This window comes from Passer montanus, unplaced genomic scaffold, assembly GCF_014805655.1.
Source record: "Passer montanus isolate IOZ18808 unplaced genomic scaffold, ASM1480565v1 scaffold14, whole genome shotgun sequence".
NCBI classification, from domain to species: domain Eukaryota; kingdom Metazoa; phylum Chordata; class Aves; order Passeriformes; family Passeridae; genus Passer; species Passer montanus.
The window spans coordinates 1,110,707-1,129,864 of NW_024360941.1; the positions used below are offsets into that span (position 1 = coordinate 1,110,707).

Sequence of the window (19,158 nt, forward strand, 5' to 3'; positions counted from 1 at the left end):
TGGATGCATATATTAGGTTTTTAATAGGGCAACATCTTTGTGATCCATGTCATTACATGCTTTGGAATGCCATATCCAATATCTGGCACACTGATCCTTCAAAGACAACATATGTTTTATGTCCTCTCTACTGGAATGCTCTCCTAGTTAGCTTAAAAAGGGGAAAAAAATTAAAAAGGCAACAGTTTAGTCTCAAGACTCCAAATTAATTCCCTATATGTTCACATACTATCAAAACACAAACTGTTTCTCAAAACCCTGTACAGAAGTTAAAACTCCTAGTAAAGAGAGTTCAAAAATGGACAAAAAAGCATGTGTGTCCCATGTTGCCTCACAGCAAGGAACTGTGCATGAAAATGCACAGAAGTCTTGACTTCATGGTTCTGAAGGATAAGCAAAAAAGAAGAAAACACTTTAAGATACAGGCAATCTGAAATTAAAATTGAAGTGGAAAATAGTTTAAACTACATTCAAAACTACTACATAATGTACTTCTTTATTTTTCAATAATTGTCATACATTCATCCTACTGAGGTTTAATTTGTGCCAATATAAGTACCTTTGTAAGAAGGATTCTATTTACCTTCTTCCAAATACATTCATATACAAATACTGTACATTATGCACACAGTTGTTATACTAGGTTAAAAAAAAAAAGATGTTTTGTGTTTATATCACAAAGATTAGTTACTTCAGAGAGGCGACAGTTCAATTTAAAAGTTTTTTGCTCACTAACATTGTTCATGCTTAAGTAGTGCAAATTTGAATTACAAATCTTAAAATCACCGAGAAAATACAAGGCCTTAGGGCCAATTACTAAATAACATGTTTCAATTTTTCTATCAACATACATACACAAAAGACAGAATATGCTGAGAGCAAAGAAACACAGATGTCTCTTGAAAGATTAGTTTTATTAGACTTGCAGCACCTATTATGGTTAGGTAACTGTGTATAACCTCAGGGGGGCATAAATTGTCTACTGAAGCCCAAAGACTAAGCTGCAAAATTTCAGCAATTATGAATTCATGTGGTCCGTGTGTCCACTGCAAGGGGCTGCCAATGCTACTTGTTTCTATAAATTAGGTCCCACAAGTCAGTAAGACACTCCAGTGGTGCAAATTACGGGTTTTACTATTTTTACACTTCAATGACTAGCAAGAAGTTTTACTGCAGGTTTCCCTCTGCATCAGGAAGAAAGAAAGAGAAAAACTGGGGCAGGGGGCATGAAGGTTTGCACGCCCACCTCTCCTCATTGCCATGTTTTCAGGAATTAATTAATTCCCTGAGGATGTCTTGGATGTCTTGAAGCATTTACTTTCTCCACACACCAGAAAGAACAGGTCACGTCTGATGTGAGCTCTTCCTAAATCAAGAAAAGTAAGGGCTGGACCTGCTAAATATGGCCATAAACGGACAAATATGCAGTATTTATGGACATTTAAAACATTCACTTGTGTGCTCAAATTAAAATGGGCCAGTACTTCAGAACAGGAAACTATTTCCTCTTCACCCACTCAGAAGTTTGGATGCCTTCCCAGAAATCTCAAGACTGGCGCAGGGCTTAGTGCTGCGCCTGCAAGACAGCTGCATCTGGATACAACCCTTCCTGGGAATGCACAGGGCAAACCAAGGCAGACAGGTTGAGCAGATGTAATTAACGGAGGTGGTGCCAGAAAGCGATCCCTGTTAACCAGATGCTCCAAAGAAATTCCTCTCAGTAAGGCAGCACAAGAGGCAGGCCTTTTGGAAAGCTCCTTGAGCCGTGCCAACAGATCTCACGGACACCCACGATCATGGACATGGCTCAGAACCAAGCAGCTCAAGCTGCCTCCTCTTCTTCTTCTTGGGGAGAATGGCTACAACTCCCTGAAGTTTTCTCCCATGATGACCAGCTCTTTACGCAACAAGAAAAGGGAAGTGGACAAGAAGCTAAAGGAAATTGACATACAGCAAATTAATCTGACAATTAAATGGAATAATTCCAACAATATTGTTATAAATATTCTCTAACCCATACAGGAGGGGCATGCTGTATCTTAAAAAAAATCAAGAAACAAACCCCCAAAATGAATCTACTTATGCAATTTTAATCCATGTAATATTCATACTAATTAGGCACCGACCAAATTAGCTGCTGCTATTCTAACCCATTTTCTTTCTAAAGTGAAGAAGCACTGCTATGTATGTGCCCTTAATAAATCTGACTATTAATTGCAATTAGTGTCAAATTCTCACAGTGCAAAGTGACCTCAACACATAATGACATTTCAAACATGATGAGAAAACTAACCATTTCTATGAGAAGCAATTTTATACCATTAGATGAATCCCAGTCAGAAATAGCACAGAGACCATAGATCCTGCCATAGGTTAAAGGGACGATGCAGTCTTGATTCTATAATTTGTATTATTAGGTTTTTGTCTGTTACCTATTTCTTGCAACACTGTGAACAGAAACAGCAAATAAGTAGCAAGCATACATGTCTAATAAATCAAATGAACAAAAGCTTATTATTGTTTAAAACAAAAACATTCCTCCCAAAGGAGAAAGGTGTACAAGCATCTATTCTGAATGCTATTCAAGAGAACTAGTACCAACCATGAGAGTTTATCACTTGCCTGGAGATAATAAAGCAAGGGTAGGCAGTGGAAATTGATTGACATGTAGTATTTTAATAATGAATTTATTATACTTAAAGCTAAACATTTTGAAAATCAAGTGATAGATGTTGTAGGAATTGCAATTTATTTATTTTTCTTACAGTGATGGCTTATCTGGTTCTTTTAGGATGTACAGCCAGTTACAGATAATTCTTTGTTTTCTTAATGATGGTGCATGGGCAGAAAGGACTTCCCATAACTGTTTGCAGGATAAGCAGAGAGGCAAAGAACAGGAACACTGTGGGTGTAAAGAGACAGGAAAGAAAACAGAGATGATCTATAAAAACTATTTGGACAGAATAGGCACTAGACAGTAGAGGACCTGTTCAACAGCTTGGTATGCAGACAGGATCTGGAGAAGGAAAGGCAAAAGAAGAGAAGACTGTGAGACCCTGAAGAAATTCATGGTAAGAATTCAGTTGGAAATTTCACTAACAACGTACCATAGGAGAAATGCAAGATGGAATGTAGCAATGCTGCAAATACGTTAAAATTGCAAACATTCTTGCCAGCTGCTGCTGTTATCATGAGAAGTAATCTTGTGTTAGGGTTTATTAATAGCAGCATGCTTTGGAAGAGACTGCCTTTTTTACTGACAGAACACTGCACCATGAGATTGTCTTAGAGGAACAAAATATTAACTGTTTAAATGTAGTAGTGAGTACCTAAACACAGGATAAAAAGGAAAAAAATACGGCACTAAAAATATACCATATATACCTCTGTGTCACTTTCTATCCTGTTCTTTTTCAATTTTCAAAAACTAAAATGCTGTTGGGAGAGTATCCTTAGAGAGAGATCAGTATGGTGTCACCCACAGGTTCCCAGCCTATGAACCAAGGAACAGCTCTCTGCTTGCAGCAGATAACAACACACGATGCTTCTTTTCCTATCTCATCTTCTGTCTTTCATGTCTACAAACAGTAAACTCTCTGTGCAGGGACAATGTTGCATACTGCATATCAGACTTATCATATGTATATATAAAAAATAATATTATAATACAAATAATAATGTTTGCAAATAAAACTATGCTTTTTAAACCCGTGTCTCTATACATAAATGGGGGCATCTCAATCAAATGAGGAAAGATCCCACATGATACCATCTAGGATCAGTATGCTACAACTGCTTACCATCACTGTACACTAGCTACATTATAAACTTTAAAATGCAATTTTAGAAATTCCACAGGAAGTTATGTATATTAAAAATCTTGTCTCAAATTTCCTTGTGTTTACATATTACAGATTCCTAAAATAAGTTTTTTACTTACCTGCATCTTCTACAGACAACTTGTCTCTTTTTCACAATTTACAAATAAGATTCTATTTACTACCTTGCATCTGCAAAGCCATGCACCATATACAAACTTAATAAACTATCAGAGATAATGAACCATTTGAAACAGACAGGAGAGAAAGAAGCCTGTTTCACCAAATAAAACACCAAATTTTACTATCTTTGCTACATTATTATACTATTTCCTGGGGAAAAAAAAAAAAGTTTTCTTAGCTAATAAAGAAGTTGAATACATTTACCAAGTCTTTGATATGACATAAACGAAGCTGGTTTAAGGAAGTGCTGCTAAACATAGATAATTCATAAGGGAAGAATATACATAAAAGAATTTATTTACACTTTTAGCATCATTTATGTATTTTAACTTATTCTCCTTCTCACTTATCAATTAGTTTAGGGTTAACAGAATTTTGGTTGTCCTTCAATATATTAGAATATGATCTACAAAACAAATGAAAAACACCAAACACAAATCTTACTTGTCTATTACTTCCAAGTGTTGCAGCAGCAGCAGAATTATTAAAAACAGATTTACTATATTGCCTTCTTGCACAGCATCAGTGTTTTCATATGACATATATAACAAGCACTTCTCTTTCACAAGCATAAATATTTGCAGTGTATCACAAATGCACTACAGTTTGTAACTATCATCTGATTTTTAAAGAAAAATCATTAACCTACTTTGTAGACCATATCTTTCAGTGTTAAAATTATGCCCACATGAGGAGTAAGTACCTAGAAATGTTTTTCTGAAATGTGATCAGACCACACATGACCATACAAATGATATGCAACCATCTCAAACCTCTTACCAAGAAACTTTGCAACCAAACTGGTTACTCAAAACATATTTTAAGGAACAGAACAAATTAAAGGACAGGCTTCCTTGACTAAAAAAAATTAAATAAATAAAGGGAAAAGTCATGTCAATTCCAGTGCGCTTTTTTTTTGCCTTTTCAAAATATGAGTAACATTATAAAATACCTGAGCAGCATTTAGAAAGACACTGCTGCTGTTCCTACGCAAAAGAGTATTTTCAAACATGGTAAATAAGTTTTCCAGAAGAAGAGGCCCACTTGTAACAGAAGATGAATATCAATGAGAAACTGCAGGGAGAAAGTAAAATTACCAGTCGAAAACTAGGTGAAGGGAGAGTGAGATAGAGTAGACCAGAGCCACAGACAGAGTTTGAAAGATAAACTCAGGCCAAGCAGTGAGTCTAGGAATGAGATAGGATTGTTGCTCTGAGGAGTGGAGCTATTCAAACTGGCAAAATCATCATTCACTGAAAGAAAGGGTTCATCAGTAAGGAATGACAGCCAATTGGTTGTGGTAAGTGGCAGAGATCCAAAAGCAAGATGCTAACACTACAATCCTGCTTATAACTTGTCTGAGCATCATTCTAGTTCACTTTGACTTCCACTCAAAGTCTGGGGAACACCAGAACAAAAATTGCCAGTTAAAAGTTTATTTGCCCTCTTTGTGTTTCTGTACTAAGGATAGTCATGGCACAGCACAGCAATATTTTCATCACAAAGGAGTCTTCCCCATACCTGAAAAAGATATGTTCAGGAAATTAAAGTGCCTTCATCTGCTGCAGACAAAAAGGACAAAAAGTGTTTACCTAGTGAGAGAAGGGACTGCAAAAAGAGAAAAGGGAGATTCATAGTTAAAGCAATTAGGTTTCAAAGCAATACATTAAGTATTTAATTACACATTTCATGAGTTCCCCTCTGGCATGATCAATCAGCAAAGAGGCAGCTGGGTCAGTTTATGGCATCATTGTTGTCTCCCATTCCCTCTTCTGCTGGATGCTATAACCTCCACAGTTTGAAACAACAAAACAGATGGACTTTAAGCAGGTAAAGACCTTTCACAAAGTCAACCCAGCATGTTTGAATAGCTCAAAGAGCATGACAATAAAGGTTTCTAAAGACATCTAAACAATTGGGCACAAGGGAGAAAAATCACCCAGGAAACCTTTCTTCTGACACCTCCTGAAGGGAAGGGACTGACTGCAGAATCATCATAACATGCTTTTAACATCTGCACTCCTGCAGTCTGTAACAGACAGCACTGCTCATTACAAGAGGAAATGGAAGTTTTAAATGCATCAAAACCACAAAGAAAAACATTTTAGCTAGTGTTAAATATAAATGAGTTTCCGATTGCTGCTTTTATCTTGGCCAGAAATAGGTAGAACAATTTAAATAACAATGTTTCTCAAAGAGCCAGTATGATGACAGAGGATCCCTGAATATTCTGAAAAAGCAGTCTTTGGGAGTGCTATGACATGTGTTGCAGTGCAGGTTTGAAAACAAACAAAAACAAACACCCAACCAAACAACAAAAACTCAAGTAAGTTGCCCAACTATTTTTGACCCACTACACCAGACTGGACTAGATATGCACAGGTTAGCTACCAATTTTATTTTTTCCGGGAGATACAGGGAACAGCTATTGGAACAGCAAACTGAGTGCTTTCTCTTGCAAATGGCTCTCTTCAGCCTAGAGCTTCTCTAGCACCACAGAGAAGGGCAGGGCTAGAGAGAAGCCTATTTCTGCCTGTGTCTTGTTCTACAAAGCCAGAAACACTGGCTACCTCTGACTGTATGCACAGTTTAAAAGACAGATTTCAGTAAGGCTTGGCAGAATTCTTATGAGCGTTGCCTGGGAGATCACAGGACACTTCAGCTGAGCCAGGCTGAATCACCCCACCTTGAGCTGACCAGAGAACTGAGGATCTGACACTTCTTTCCACTTCTGTGAAACCTGTATTATTCCCTCTCAAGTACAGTACAGAGTAAGTTTGTGTGCAAACAAAATGAAAGACAGAATTGCAGAAAAATGGGTGTAGAAGATGATTTTTAGACTTTTGCTGTTCTGTCTCGATAAAATAAATAACATATTGCTTTTCCTTCAAGACTACCACTTCACACAGGAAAAGCATTTATTTCCCCTGTGAGAGTAGATGAAAGGCATGGGAAAAGCAAATTCAGAGTGGAGACATTTCATCTATGTAAAAAAGAAAAGAAAAAAAATAAGACAAAGTTCATTATCCAAGACTATTTATCTTCTGAAGGCATGACCCTCTAGGCAGACGTTGCCTTCCTCATTTTTGCAACTATTCAGTATTCCTTTCTTTCCACTCAAAACCATCTTCCTTTTCAGTTAGCTTCCTTCTACTGAACTTTTGAAGTACTTCTGTTTCATTACAAAGATTTTGCAAAACTGAAACACCAAAAAGAAAAAAACAAGGAAAAAAAGCCACTATAAATTATGAATTGAAGAATGAAAAGTAAACTATCTAGAAGATAGACTTTATTGTGAATATTTGGAAATCCAGTGGACACACCCCATTATGAAAAATAAACATAAGTCAAGAACAAACTTCCTTTCCTGATAAGTATCAACTGATCAGTCCATGATCTGTACTTCTCTGACAAATTTTCTAACAAAATAAAGAGAAATTGAAGAAAAGGCTTTGAAATAGCTTTGCAAGAAAGCTATTTCTGACAGCCATTCAAAGAGATATGTTAACACCAGAGGTTAAAATGCAAGTTCCCTGACACAAAGCCCAGAAACAAAAATTCTCTTGTAGAAGACGCAAGCATTTGGGAGTGCTCGGATTTGTTCACTGACAGGTACTCTGAAGACTGCCTTTAGTTTTACGTTAAAAAACTGTACACATACACATACATATGTGCACACACGTGCACATTTTCACAAATTTTTTATTTATGCTCTTCTGTCAGTCTCTTCCTACCAAATGGTGAGAAATTCTAAGGGAAATTACTTATTTTTTGTTTAAGGGGCAAGGAGATTAGTGTTTTTTTACATTACTCAGAATTTACTCTGAAGACTGCCTTTAGTTTTACGTTAAAAAACTGTACACATACACATATATATGTGCACACACATGCACATTTTCACAAATTTTTTTCTTTATGCTATTCTGTCAGTCTCTTCCTACCAAATGGTGAGAAATTCTAAGGGAAATTACTTACTTTTTGTTTAAGGGGCAAAGAGATTAGTGGTTTTTTACATTACTCAGAACCTGTTCCAAAGTCATCTGCAGTACAGGGAAGTATAAATGGAAGGATATATAATTTCAGAAAAAGGAAAACAGTTTTTTCATCCATTAAGTAACTTCTTACTATCATCCATTAAATCAAGTTCTGTATTCAAGCAAGAAATATGATTTATTGTGGAAAAATTCAGGACTACATTTCCCTGAAAAACTGAATAGACTGGCTACTTGGTTGAACTGCTGGCACAAACATTTACACAGATTTGACTCACAGTGAAAAGGGTGCTTTGGTTGTTTTAACACAGAAATTAAGGGGTAAAAAAACCAAATCCAAATAAGTGAAGCTGTTCATGCATAAGTCACCAGTATTTTAAATACACTACTAGCACACCTGTCAGTCAGAGGAAGGAAAGGAACTCATTCCAAGTGCTCTACTGTAGTAACAAATGTGTAACCAACAGATGCTCTTTTATATGAAGAACACAGGCAGGTAAAAATAATGCTTCAATGCTCTATTTTGTGTTCACTTAACATAGAAATATGTCCTATAGACAGAAGCATTTAATTGACGAATTGCCAAAATTTGGTTGGATGTATTTTAAGGGTGCAACATACACACACATACAGGAAAACTATTCTCACAAAATCACAGAGTACAACAGAATCTTTGGTGTTTCTGAGATTACAGCCAGTGAAAATGGATACATTTATTACCTTGATTTTTCCAGCTTGGAATACCACAGGGTGCACACTGAAACCCCTGCTTTACACTGAAACCCCTGCTTTATAACAATTCACTGCTACTTTAACCACTTGAAATGAAGGAACACTGCAAGTGAACAAGTCACTCTCACAAATTTTCCAGCTTATTAGCACTTGTTAAAAAGATACATTCAATGTGATAAAATTGTTATACAGCAAACTTAAAAAGGATATTTCAAGACAATTTAAGAGAAATTTCAGGGAAGAAAACCTTGGAAAACTAAAGAGGGAAGAAATCTATTTGTTAAACAGCTTTTCAAAGAGTTGAGAATTACAAGACTTCAGAAGGAAAAATACTTCTGATAATGGTTTGAGAGCATTACAAAGGAAAAATCACATACTTAATTAAGAGACCAATTTTTTGTCAACTGGAAGTATTTACCATGGCGAACAAAACGTGGCACTTGACTTTGGAACATGCGTGACATACGTGACTATGCTGTAAGTATGTTCAATGATCAGCTGCAGTTACATCGCGCTGAAGAGCTAAATGATATCTGATACTCCAAGTGTGTAATACCAGCTAAAAGGTATTCATTGCTTCTCCTCTTCATACTGCGGAATCTACTGCAGTGCCTAAGAAAGATGCGTCAAAGGCTAAAGAGGACCACAGCTATGGCTGTGTTTGGTGATAGTGCATCAGTGTTTTCCTGGGCAGCTTTGTAAGAACACATAGGTTTACTGTGTAAGTACAGTACTTTTATAGCTGTGCCCTGAAGTTATTCTCAAGTGCTCCACAAAGAATGCTAAGTAATACTATTTTTAACTGGATTCAGATTAGTGGTATTGCAGACAAGTGTTTTAACTACTTGAGCAAACTGACAAAATGCAAAAGGGCAAACTGCTAAGTCCTGTGACCATTTATAGTGCACTTCTTGATAGAAGCCCAGTATAACCAATGCAGACGATGCAGAAGCCATGAACTGTCAGCTCTCATAACGGAAATATCTTTACTCTCAAAGATCGCAGAACACATTTTAAAGATGTTTTGTTAGGTCTAATGTACAATTAAGGAGGGGAAGAAATGAGTTCAAACAAGGAGAAGGTCAATATTAAAGTCAGGTCAATGTCTGAATGGCCCAATCATACACTCGTCCAAAAAAAGGGTGGCATTGATATATTACCAAGTCAATAACCTGGAAGAAAATAGTGGCTCATGTTCTAAAGCACATCAAACTAAGCTCTGAAAATGCAGTACTAAATAACTCAATGCATCACTTATTAAAAGAAAAGTAGATTTTTTTAAAAGTAAAACTCAAAGTTGCATAAAGACTTAGTGTCAAAAACTCCTAATTTGCATAAAAATACTTTTTTGGTTGTTGTTGTTTAATAAAAGAATAAATCCAGAAAACAGAAGTACTGACTGTCTCATCTATTGATATGAAGAATTAGATTGGGTTTTACTATTGGATTTTTTCAACCTGCAGATCTTGTATGCAACGCCTGTGCGTTAGCATGGAAGGAACCCAATATGGTAATGGCTGGGAGTTACGTGCAGGCTTTGAGTGCTGCAAGGCATGGGACTAAAGGTGGAGCTCTCATATTTTCCACTATCAGCAGCCATCATACTGAGAATTATTAGTTTCAGTATACAAGATAAATAGATTGATGATAGCTTAGCTGGTCAAACATACATTTACAGCATTTCTAGATTTTCTCCTTAGTCCTAATGCTAAAAGAAAAGTAGATACTGAACACCTTTCTAAACCCTCCTGTAACTAAGACATTAAAGTGACTGATTGAGCACGGTCTAGGACAGGACAAATAAGATAATTCTGGTCATTTTGGAACAGTGCAAAATCTTGAGAAAACTGCTTTAGATTTTGGTTGGGTTGCTTTGGGGGTTTTTTTGTACCTGTGGTAAGTTACTGTATGATCATATTTCTTATTACAGAAAATACATACATAAGACATCAGCATTCAAGTTCCAACAGTACACCATACTTACATAGCCACAAAAGGACTTGTGACTAAACTTATCTTCTACATGCTTCTATTATGCTTTTTCCAAGACAGAGGAACTAAAACTATCCAAACATATTCCAAATGCTTATTTTCAAACAAACACTTCCCAAATCATATCAAAAAATTTAAAACACTCTATTAAAACACAGAACTTACTTTATCACTTTCAACATTACAAAATGTTCCTATTTCGTGTTCAGCAAACACATATGCATAATATCTAATTTCAGAAAAAATACTTTCTGAAATGCACATGATCCAATATTAAACAGTTGTGTGTATATATATATGTGTTCTAAATTTTGCATTGTTGCACATTCACATTAGATTGCTGCCTTCAATGTATGCCATGTACCTTTTACAAATAACAAACATTTTAAGATATTCCAAACAACATAATATGAAAAAAATCAAACCTTCCAGGGTGACCTTGTCAAATTTAAATTTTGCCTATGATTTAACTAAGTTTGCTAAAATGTACTAAGTTGACATTCAAAGAAAGCAAGCATATTTACAAAGGATGAGCTAGATTTTAAAACTTGCATCAGTAAACTGAAACAGTATTTATTCAGCAGCAAGAGAAAATGCATATAAATGTATTTTAAGAGACACTTAATTCATACAGTTCCTGAAGCTGTAGTATAAGACCCGTGATAGTTTGTCAGGCTAGGATTGTCTATATATAAACTATATCGCAACCTCCACATAGTAACATGCTATTTTTATTTTATGTAACAGTAAAAAATGTTATCTCCCTTACTGAGTTACAAAAGTATTAAAATCGTATTTCAAGAATTCTTACTAAAAATGTTTAAATATTAATTAGTTTAACATTTCTAAATTCTCTAATTTAATATTCAACAAGTCGCATATGTCACTACAATTCAGAACTGAGTTCAATGAATTATACCCCAAACTGTCTTCATGACCTACAACACTGAATAACAGCAAAATACATTTATGGGTGCAACTATTTTGTACAGCATTTGTTTTCACCTACACGGTTTACAGCTTTAAAAGAATCACTGACACGTTCCTTTAAATGAGTAATAGCTAAGACAACATGTACAGATTTTAATTAAATTAAAGCACAAGAATTGATGAAATAAATTACCAAAGAGCTCCTCCATGGCACCCTGAGTGAACAGATAATAACAGATGTAAGTACTTCCTCATAGAATGAATGCACCATGACAAAGCACTGAGCTCCAAGCCAAGTGATGAAAATCCAGGTTTTAAAGACTTTTACACTTACCCGCCTACGGCAGAAGGGCAAGCCCTGTGCAATGATGCTGATGCTAAATATCTTCATCACGGTTTGGTGTGGTAGAGGTTCTTTGGCACTTTTAAGATCAACAGGAACCAAGCCATGGTTGATGGCAGTTTTCCCAGGTTTGGACATTTTATCACTCTTACTTTGTCAAGTCTACTAACACTGCAAGAACATTGCTAAAAACTTTGCTTTCAAGTTGCACGATTTTTTTTAAATTTTTTTTTAGGTTTCAGACTGGTGAATCAGCTCCCCACAGCCTGCTGCCTCTGCCTCTCAACCTTCTCCTGCCAAGTGTCCTGACCTGTCTGCTGCTCAGTGAAGTGCAAGCTATCCTAGTATAGACAGGAATTAAACCACCAAGGGGCAGGCAGACTGCTCCCGTCAGTCAAACAGCTGGTGGACCTCCCCTGCAATGTCAGAAGAGCCCTTCTCCAAAAAGGGATCTGCAGATTGAAAAAGAAGAAAATCATGACTGCCTGGAGTTTTAATAAGCACAGTCACTTACATCTGCACTTTAAAGGAAGAAGTTTCTTTCCATTTTTTTTGTTTTTAACAAGTTGCTATTATGCTTTCAGAAGGGGAATCCAAGGAGATTGCAACCTTCAGAGAGTAACAGTATTGGTGCAGGATCAATTTTATCACTCCCTGAGCAGATTTCTTCTGGACTGTCAATAAAATTAAATTAAAAACTGATCTGGACTTTGCTGTTCCTCAAACATGGTCTCTAAAAACATAATATATGGTTCAAAAGTTAAAAAAGGAAATAAAAATGGATTTTTAAAAAATTGGGGGGAAAAAAAGAGTGCCTCCTAAAAATTGGTACAAAACTAGCTCATAAATAAATACTTTTAATAAAAGTAGATGCTACATTGTGATTTTAATTCCTTCCTCCTGGCCTTCCTTACTTAAGTACAGGTACTCCAGTCAGCCCCTCTTTCTCTCTCCTTACCACCCTAGAGGGAGCAGCATCTGGGTGGCTTTGGCTTTAAGGATGCAGTGGTACAGTAGTTTTCCCTCTTCTGGCCAGCTCATTTCCCATGAGTTTGGTTACCACTTTGCTCAGGCCTATCCATCACACCAGTGGAAAGCAGGAGGGCTCTTCCTCCAAGAACATAGCATCTCTTGAAGGATGTGGGGAGAGCTCTGCCTGCCCTTAGCAACCAACCCAAGGCCCATTTTTCAAGAAAAACATTCTTACTTCACTGAACAAAGCTGTAAGAAATGTCTATTACTCAGATTTTCTACAATTACTTTACTTCCATTTTGAATAATTTCTTGATCAAATTAGCTTTCCTAAAATGCCTCCATATGTTCCCACAATCCCCTTCCGGTGCCTATACTTGGACATGTTTTTTTAAAAAAGTAGCAAGAAACAAAAGTGTGTGAAAATGTCTTATGAAACTGCTGATAAGAGATGCAGAAAATCATCAAGGCTCTTGTAGAACTGAGTCAGTACAGTCCAAAACACCGTGAATAAATGACCATTAAGAAATCTTACAAGTCTCTTTATGCACAAACCAGCAAAGATAATTAACTGTATAATTGTGTGAGGGCAAAAGAGAGAATGCAGTAATGCTTTAATGCTTGGAGCACAACAGTGTAACTTGACAAAAGACAGCACTAAAATATGACTGTATTAGCATTTCCACTTAGCCCTTTGTTTCCCCTTCAAAAAGCCAAGCTGTAAGCATGTCTCATTTGCATATAGAGGGCCTCCCTGACCAAACATTTGCATGTGGAAAGTTTTTTAGAAAAAAAAAAAAAAAAAAAAAAAAAAAAAAAAAAAAAATAAAAAAATAAAAAAAACCAAAACAAAACAAAAAACCCCTAACATTTCATTGACAGTATAAATACATTACAGTAATCACCTACTTACAATATTTTTCCCAGAAAAACAAGACAATCCTTATTTCTTTACAGATGTTACATACAGAAAGGCTGTGACAGAATGCTGGGTAGCACAGTATATTCTTGCACAGATGGCTGGGTTTTTTTCTTTTCTACCATCCCATTCATACGTTACTCGAAAGCACATTTAGACATAAATTTTCTTCTAAAAGACTCTTTACATTTCCTATTTCACACTTCCTCCTAAAACTCCAAGGAACAGTTTACCATTAGTCTGTACACAGCAGTAATGACATTACTTTATAACTTCATTCTGAATTATTTCATATTTTATACAAATACTAGGCTTTCACTTGACTGGAATGCTTCAGAATCAGTGTATTCAAATCTTAGTTTTATTTGAATAAGAAAATTTCACTGAATTACTCCAAAGAGAGGAAAGAGTAGCCTTTTGTTTTTACTTTGAATAACTAAAGTGAAGAACAGAACCAAAAGCTCAAAAGAGATCAACCCACATACCCTATTGATGTATCATTCAGAAAGAAGCAACAGATCAGTTTTCCATTTCTGATGAACTAGTCACCATCTCAGTTGTTCCAATAAAATGTGAAGTTTAACAAAATGCAATGTATAATGTAATTATACAAACATCATTTGAGATCAGATCAGGATCAGATACAACATTCTGTACAAAGCAAGCCTTACTTTCTCCTTTAATAAATAGTCAATATTTCATTTAGTTGCATACAGAATTCTCTAGGTGCACAAAGAGAAACTGAACTAACTGCTGAAACTGCTGAACTACATTCAGTTTTAAGATATTTTGTTGCACAATTGCTGAAAAGAATTTGACAGTGTGCCAGACCACCAACTGTTATTAGCTGATACTAGAGCCTAGCATCTTACTACTTTACAGGCTTACTCCACCCCCCCTTTTTTTTAAATATTAGCTCACAACATGAGTGCAAAACAGAAACATAACTTAGCCTTAGATTTGCATACAACTGGGGAGTAAACAAGACTCAAGTATTGCATTCTCCAAGCACTGCTCACCACACCAGTTCCAGTCACACGTTATTCTCACACCTCTGAAAAGACAAAACTCAGGATTGTCAGCCCTTCTTTTGTTTTGAGATGAAGTCCCAATGGTACATTGTTTTTTCCCCAGGAACTTCTACGCTAGAGTAATTCCACAGGGACACACTTCTAGTTCAAAAAATAGGATCATCTTCATAATCAGTGTAGTCCCCTTTTAGTAGATAGAGCCATGGCAAAATAAGGCACTTTTTTTGTCCAATGTGAAATTACAGAGCTAGATTTCATACTTAACCATAGCAATAAGAAAAAAACTTTTGTTTTTACCTGTCTTCATTTTGCCTTGCTTTTCTATCACTATCCCCCAGAAAAATATTTGCATTAGCAGATGAGATCTTGTCCCACTTTTACTTCCACTTATCATCATTCTAGTTTTTAGTCTTGTATTTGCTACACATTGCTGACTGTAAGTATCATTGTCTTACAGTAATGTTTAAAGGTCCCAGGCTAATGTTGGAAAGTTATAAGCTTTTAATAAGTGAAAGTCCTTAGCCAGAAAATAAAACACAGTCTTCAGTTAGGTTAAGAGAGAAGACAAAAATAGTGAAGGCTGACTATCTCAGAAGTGTCAGAAATACATTGCATATAGTAGATAACACTTATTTTTGTATTTGTACAATATATATATTATAAATGTAATTCTAATTTAAGCTTCAAATGTAAAGCTTAAACAGCCACTGACACTTTTATCTTTAAAAGTGTATACTTTTACATTATATGGGATGAGAACATGTATAAACCTGGCAAATGTGAAATTATGAAAATTTGAGCTTTAATGCTTTGTTATACATTTTACTAACATTCTGTTTCTAAATATAATTGGGCTGATTTCCAATGGTGCTATGAGTGCCTGCCTGTCCTTTTAATCAGAAGATCACATTTGAAATGAAATCACATAAAAGTGCCTGTAACACTAGTATTTTTAAACTCAAGGCTATCATGGACTTTCAGCTAACTGTAAACATAAGAATCCAGAAGACTCCTGTTTCTTTTTGGCCAGTCCAGTGAAGAGATGCCTGTAAAATGAAAGCATGTTCAAAGCAGCAATAATATTTCTACCTTCCAGTCAGAGTAATTCAAAGTCAGCTTTTTTGGAGCTGTTTACCAGGAAGCAAGTGTTACAAAATTAACTCATTTGTTCAGTATACTGAACTCAGGAAGGCCATAATTTTAAGGCATGGATCTATGAAATTATCCCAGCACCAAAAAACAGTTCATGTAAACTTCCCAGAGTTTTCTTCTAGAGTTGTTTTGCATACTAACATTACTGGTAAAAAAACCTAAACAAAATCATGACATTTTAATACGGCGATGGAACAGTACAAGACCTAGAGAGACCTGAATGAAGTATTTGCAAGTATAGAAAAATTAAAATGCAGATAGCAGAACCCCAGACTGGTTCTCCACAATTCTTAACATCGGTGAACAGCCGCCCTCAAATGGATAAAGCAGAGAACTGCAACATTTCAGAAGTCACCTTCTCAAATTAATCATACTAACATAATAATCCTTTGAATATGTTTGATAATTTATTTCCTAAAAAGATCTGTAGTAAGCTCTGGATAGCTGTAGCATACAGAATGCACTATAATTTACATTATACATCAGCCTTATTATTCATTTGATATTCATGCTGGTCCCTGCTCAGGTCTGGAAAGACCAAGAACCACTTTGTCAGCAAAGCAAGGCAGCCTACACAACACTATTAGCAACATACCCAGCAACTGTGATCCCAAGTTTATTTATGTGAGGGATTTCTAATACCAATATACAAGCAGTTTTCAAATGACAGATTGTATATTAGCCTGCTTTGTGGAGATTAACAAATAAATTTTATAGATAAAAGGCACTGCTGAACAGAAGGTAACTGCAACTGTATTACTGGTGCTGGATAGAAAAAAAAAAAAAAACAAACCCTATTGCTCTAAACTCTGATGTGTCCACGTTTACCCAATATAAAATTCTGCACAAATAAGAAAACATAATGAAGGAGATCAATGAGGAGGACAATTTTGATCTTTTGAGACCAAAATGCCCTAAAAAGTGTACACTTGGATAGTATGTAAAAGGGGCAAAACAATTAGTAAAACATACAAACTGATGGCTTTCTCCATAGTCCATGAAAAAACCTCAAGTGTAGATCTGCCGTAACAGAAGCAACAGAAAAAACAGTCTGGTTCCAGGTTAGATTATTGTAAAAATTCAAATTGCACTTGAATTACACTATAGCTTCTCCACAGCCTTATGGTCCCAGGGTGTCAGGGGGACCTACATGGGAGCATCCCTCTGAACAGTCCAGCCACAGCAAACCTTTATTTCAGGCTTATGTGTCACTATGAGTGTTGACTGATAAGTGGCTTCTGTGGTGTACAGGAAGGAACAAATGTTGACTGAACCTGTATGTATGTAATCACACAAAACCCAATTCCACAAGGATTCAAAGATGCCTAAACAGGTGAAGGTCACCTTGTAGACTTCCTCCTCTGCAATATCTTCCTTTTCCTACCTACTTACCTTCTATTTAGCTTGCAAATTTGTGTAATCTTAATCTTTTTGCCAAATCATGTGAAAATTAGCCAAGAGATGCATAAGCTCTGGAAAGGATGACAGACAATGACACATAAAAGTCTCAAATGCACAAGCTTTGTTTTCTTTGGCAACAAAGCTTAAGAACACAGTGAAGAAGAATCCAGATTTTCTTAACTAGGATTAACTCAAATGATGATTCCTGGTCATAATTCTGGCTCTGAAATCTATCAGGGCATGGTCATTATCAACTGCTGTGTCTAATAAAAAAGAGCTACCTTACAATTTTTCCTGTGAAAGAGCAAGAAGGAGCTATGCTGTTTGTAACTGCTGGTGGAAGATGGTACCACTTGTGTAACACTCCTATATTGGAAAAAAAAAGAAATTTCAAAAAATAGAGATAAGGATGATGGTAAAGCTGCTGTCTGGCAAAAGACTTCACACTGCACAAGATAGCATTCCCCAAAGTCCACTAGTAGAAGCCAGGGAAGATGAAATATCAAGCATATCAGCAAAGGGGAGATCATCACATAAACATACCTACTACATATTTTTCATGCCTATGTGGATGCTCATAACTGTTTAAGCATCCTGGCATTTAAGTGTGAGTGCACAGAGAAATAAAATGAGACTCAAATTTGACCTACTGGATTTAAATACTTATGCATGGTAAGCCCAGCAGCAAATCAGACTAACCAATAGCAAGAATTCACTGCTCTCAGTTTCTAACTAGAAACACCAGTTCAAGTGAGTTTAATCAATGTCACTCTGTAACAAAATAAGATCTCTACTAGGTCAATGTGTTCAATCCCACAGCTGATCTTCTCTATAGCTGAAAGGAAACAAAAACATCCAGTGGAGACTCCAGAAGGGAAGACTAGCACTTGCCCCCTTCTATCTTTGGCCAGTCTTTCAATAAACTGGCAGTAAAATCTGTCAAGCTTGTGAGCTCTGAAATAACTCCAGAAAGTAGGAAACCTGAAAATTCTCAATTTTTGTTGTTGCTAAGTCATTTTTCCACTAGATTAGCAACTGTAAAGAGCTCACAAAGCAGTCAGGTGCATGAAGAGACAAACTGTTTCATACTGGCAAGCAATCAAGATCTCCACCTTTGGGCAAGAACGAGCTGTTAGATCACTCCTCTTTATCCATGGATCCCTTAGCATGTGATACTGGCCCCAAAAAGATGACAGCTTCCCAGGCATCTCAACTAGAGCAGAATTCTGTCTCAAAAGAAGGGGAGGGGAACTTGCAGGTACATGCAGCTACAGGCGTGGGATGTGCCCTCAATCACGACAGTGCTACACAACAGAGCACATTTGCACTCACAGGAGGTAATTTTTTGTCAGGTCTCACGGAGAGCTTATGAAAACAACACAGACTGCCTAGTAAAATGTATATTGATGAGACTATATAGTATCAATACTAATGACGTTGTCAAAACATTAAAAAATACTTAACCATGAGCATCTAAATAAAATAATGCCCACCTTACATAACCATTTTAAACTGGAGGCCTCTATTATCTGGCTTTACTCTACAAGTCCCCTAATTTTATGACTGTATTTACCATACTATGGTGTCTTGTTTTTACTGTCAGTTTTTATTAAACTATCTTTAAAGCATGTGTCTTCATTTCTCCAGTGAGTATTTCAGAAAACATTTCAGGTATGCAACAGAAATCCAGCTG

General features: G+C 36.2%; 1 protein-coding gene across 7 annotated transcripts in view; it reads right to left on the minus strand.

The window, feature by feature from the left end:
* FBXW7 (F-box and WD repeat domain containing 7) overlaps positions 1-19,158 on the minus strand; it is a 177,098-nt gene that overhangs the window by 67,245 nt on the left and 90,695 nt on the right. The window contains exon 1 of one of the 7 annotated variants that reach the window (XM_039700107.1): positions 11,982-12,278. The exons of 4 other annotated variants lie outside the window; for them this stretch is intronic. In XM_039700107.1, the coding sequence (XP_039556041.1) occupies positions 11,982-12,128 (147 nt within the window). In that variant the 5' untranslated portion in view covers positions 12,129-12,278. Of the gene's footprint in view, positions 1-1,848; positions 1,933-2,707; positions 2,903-11,981; positions 12,279-19,158 lie in introns of those variants that run through there. 2 more of the 7 variants (XM_039700110.1, XM_039700109.1) reach the window with 2 other exon arrangements.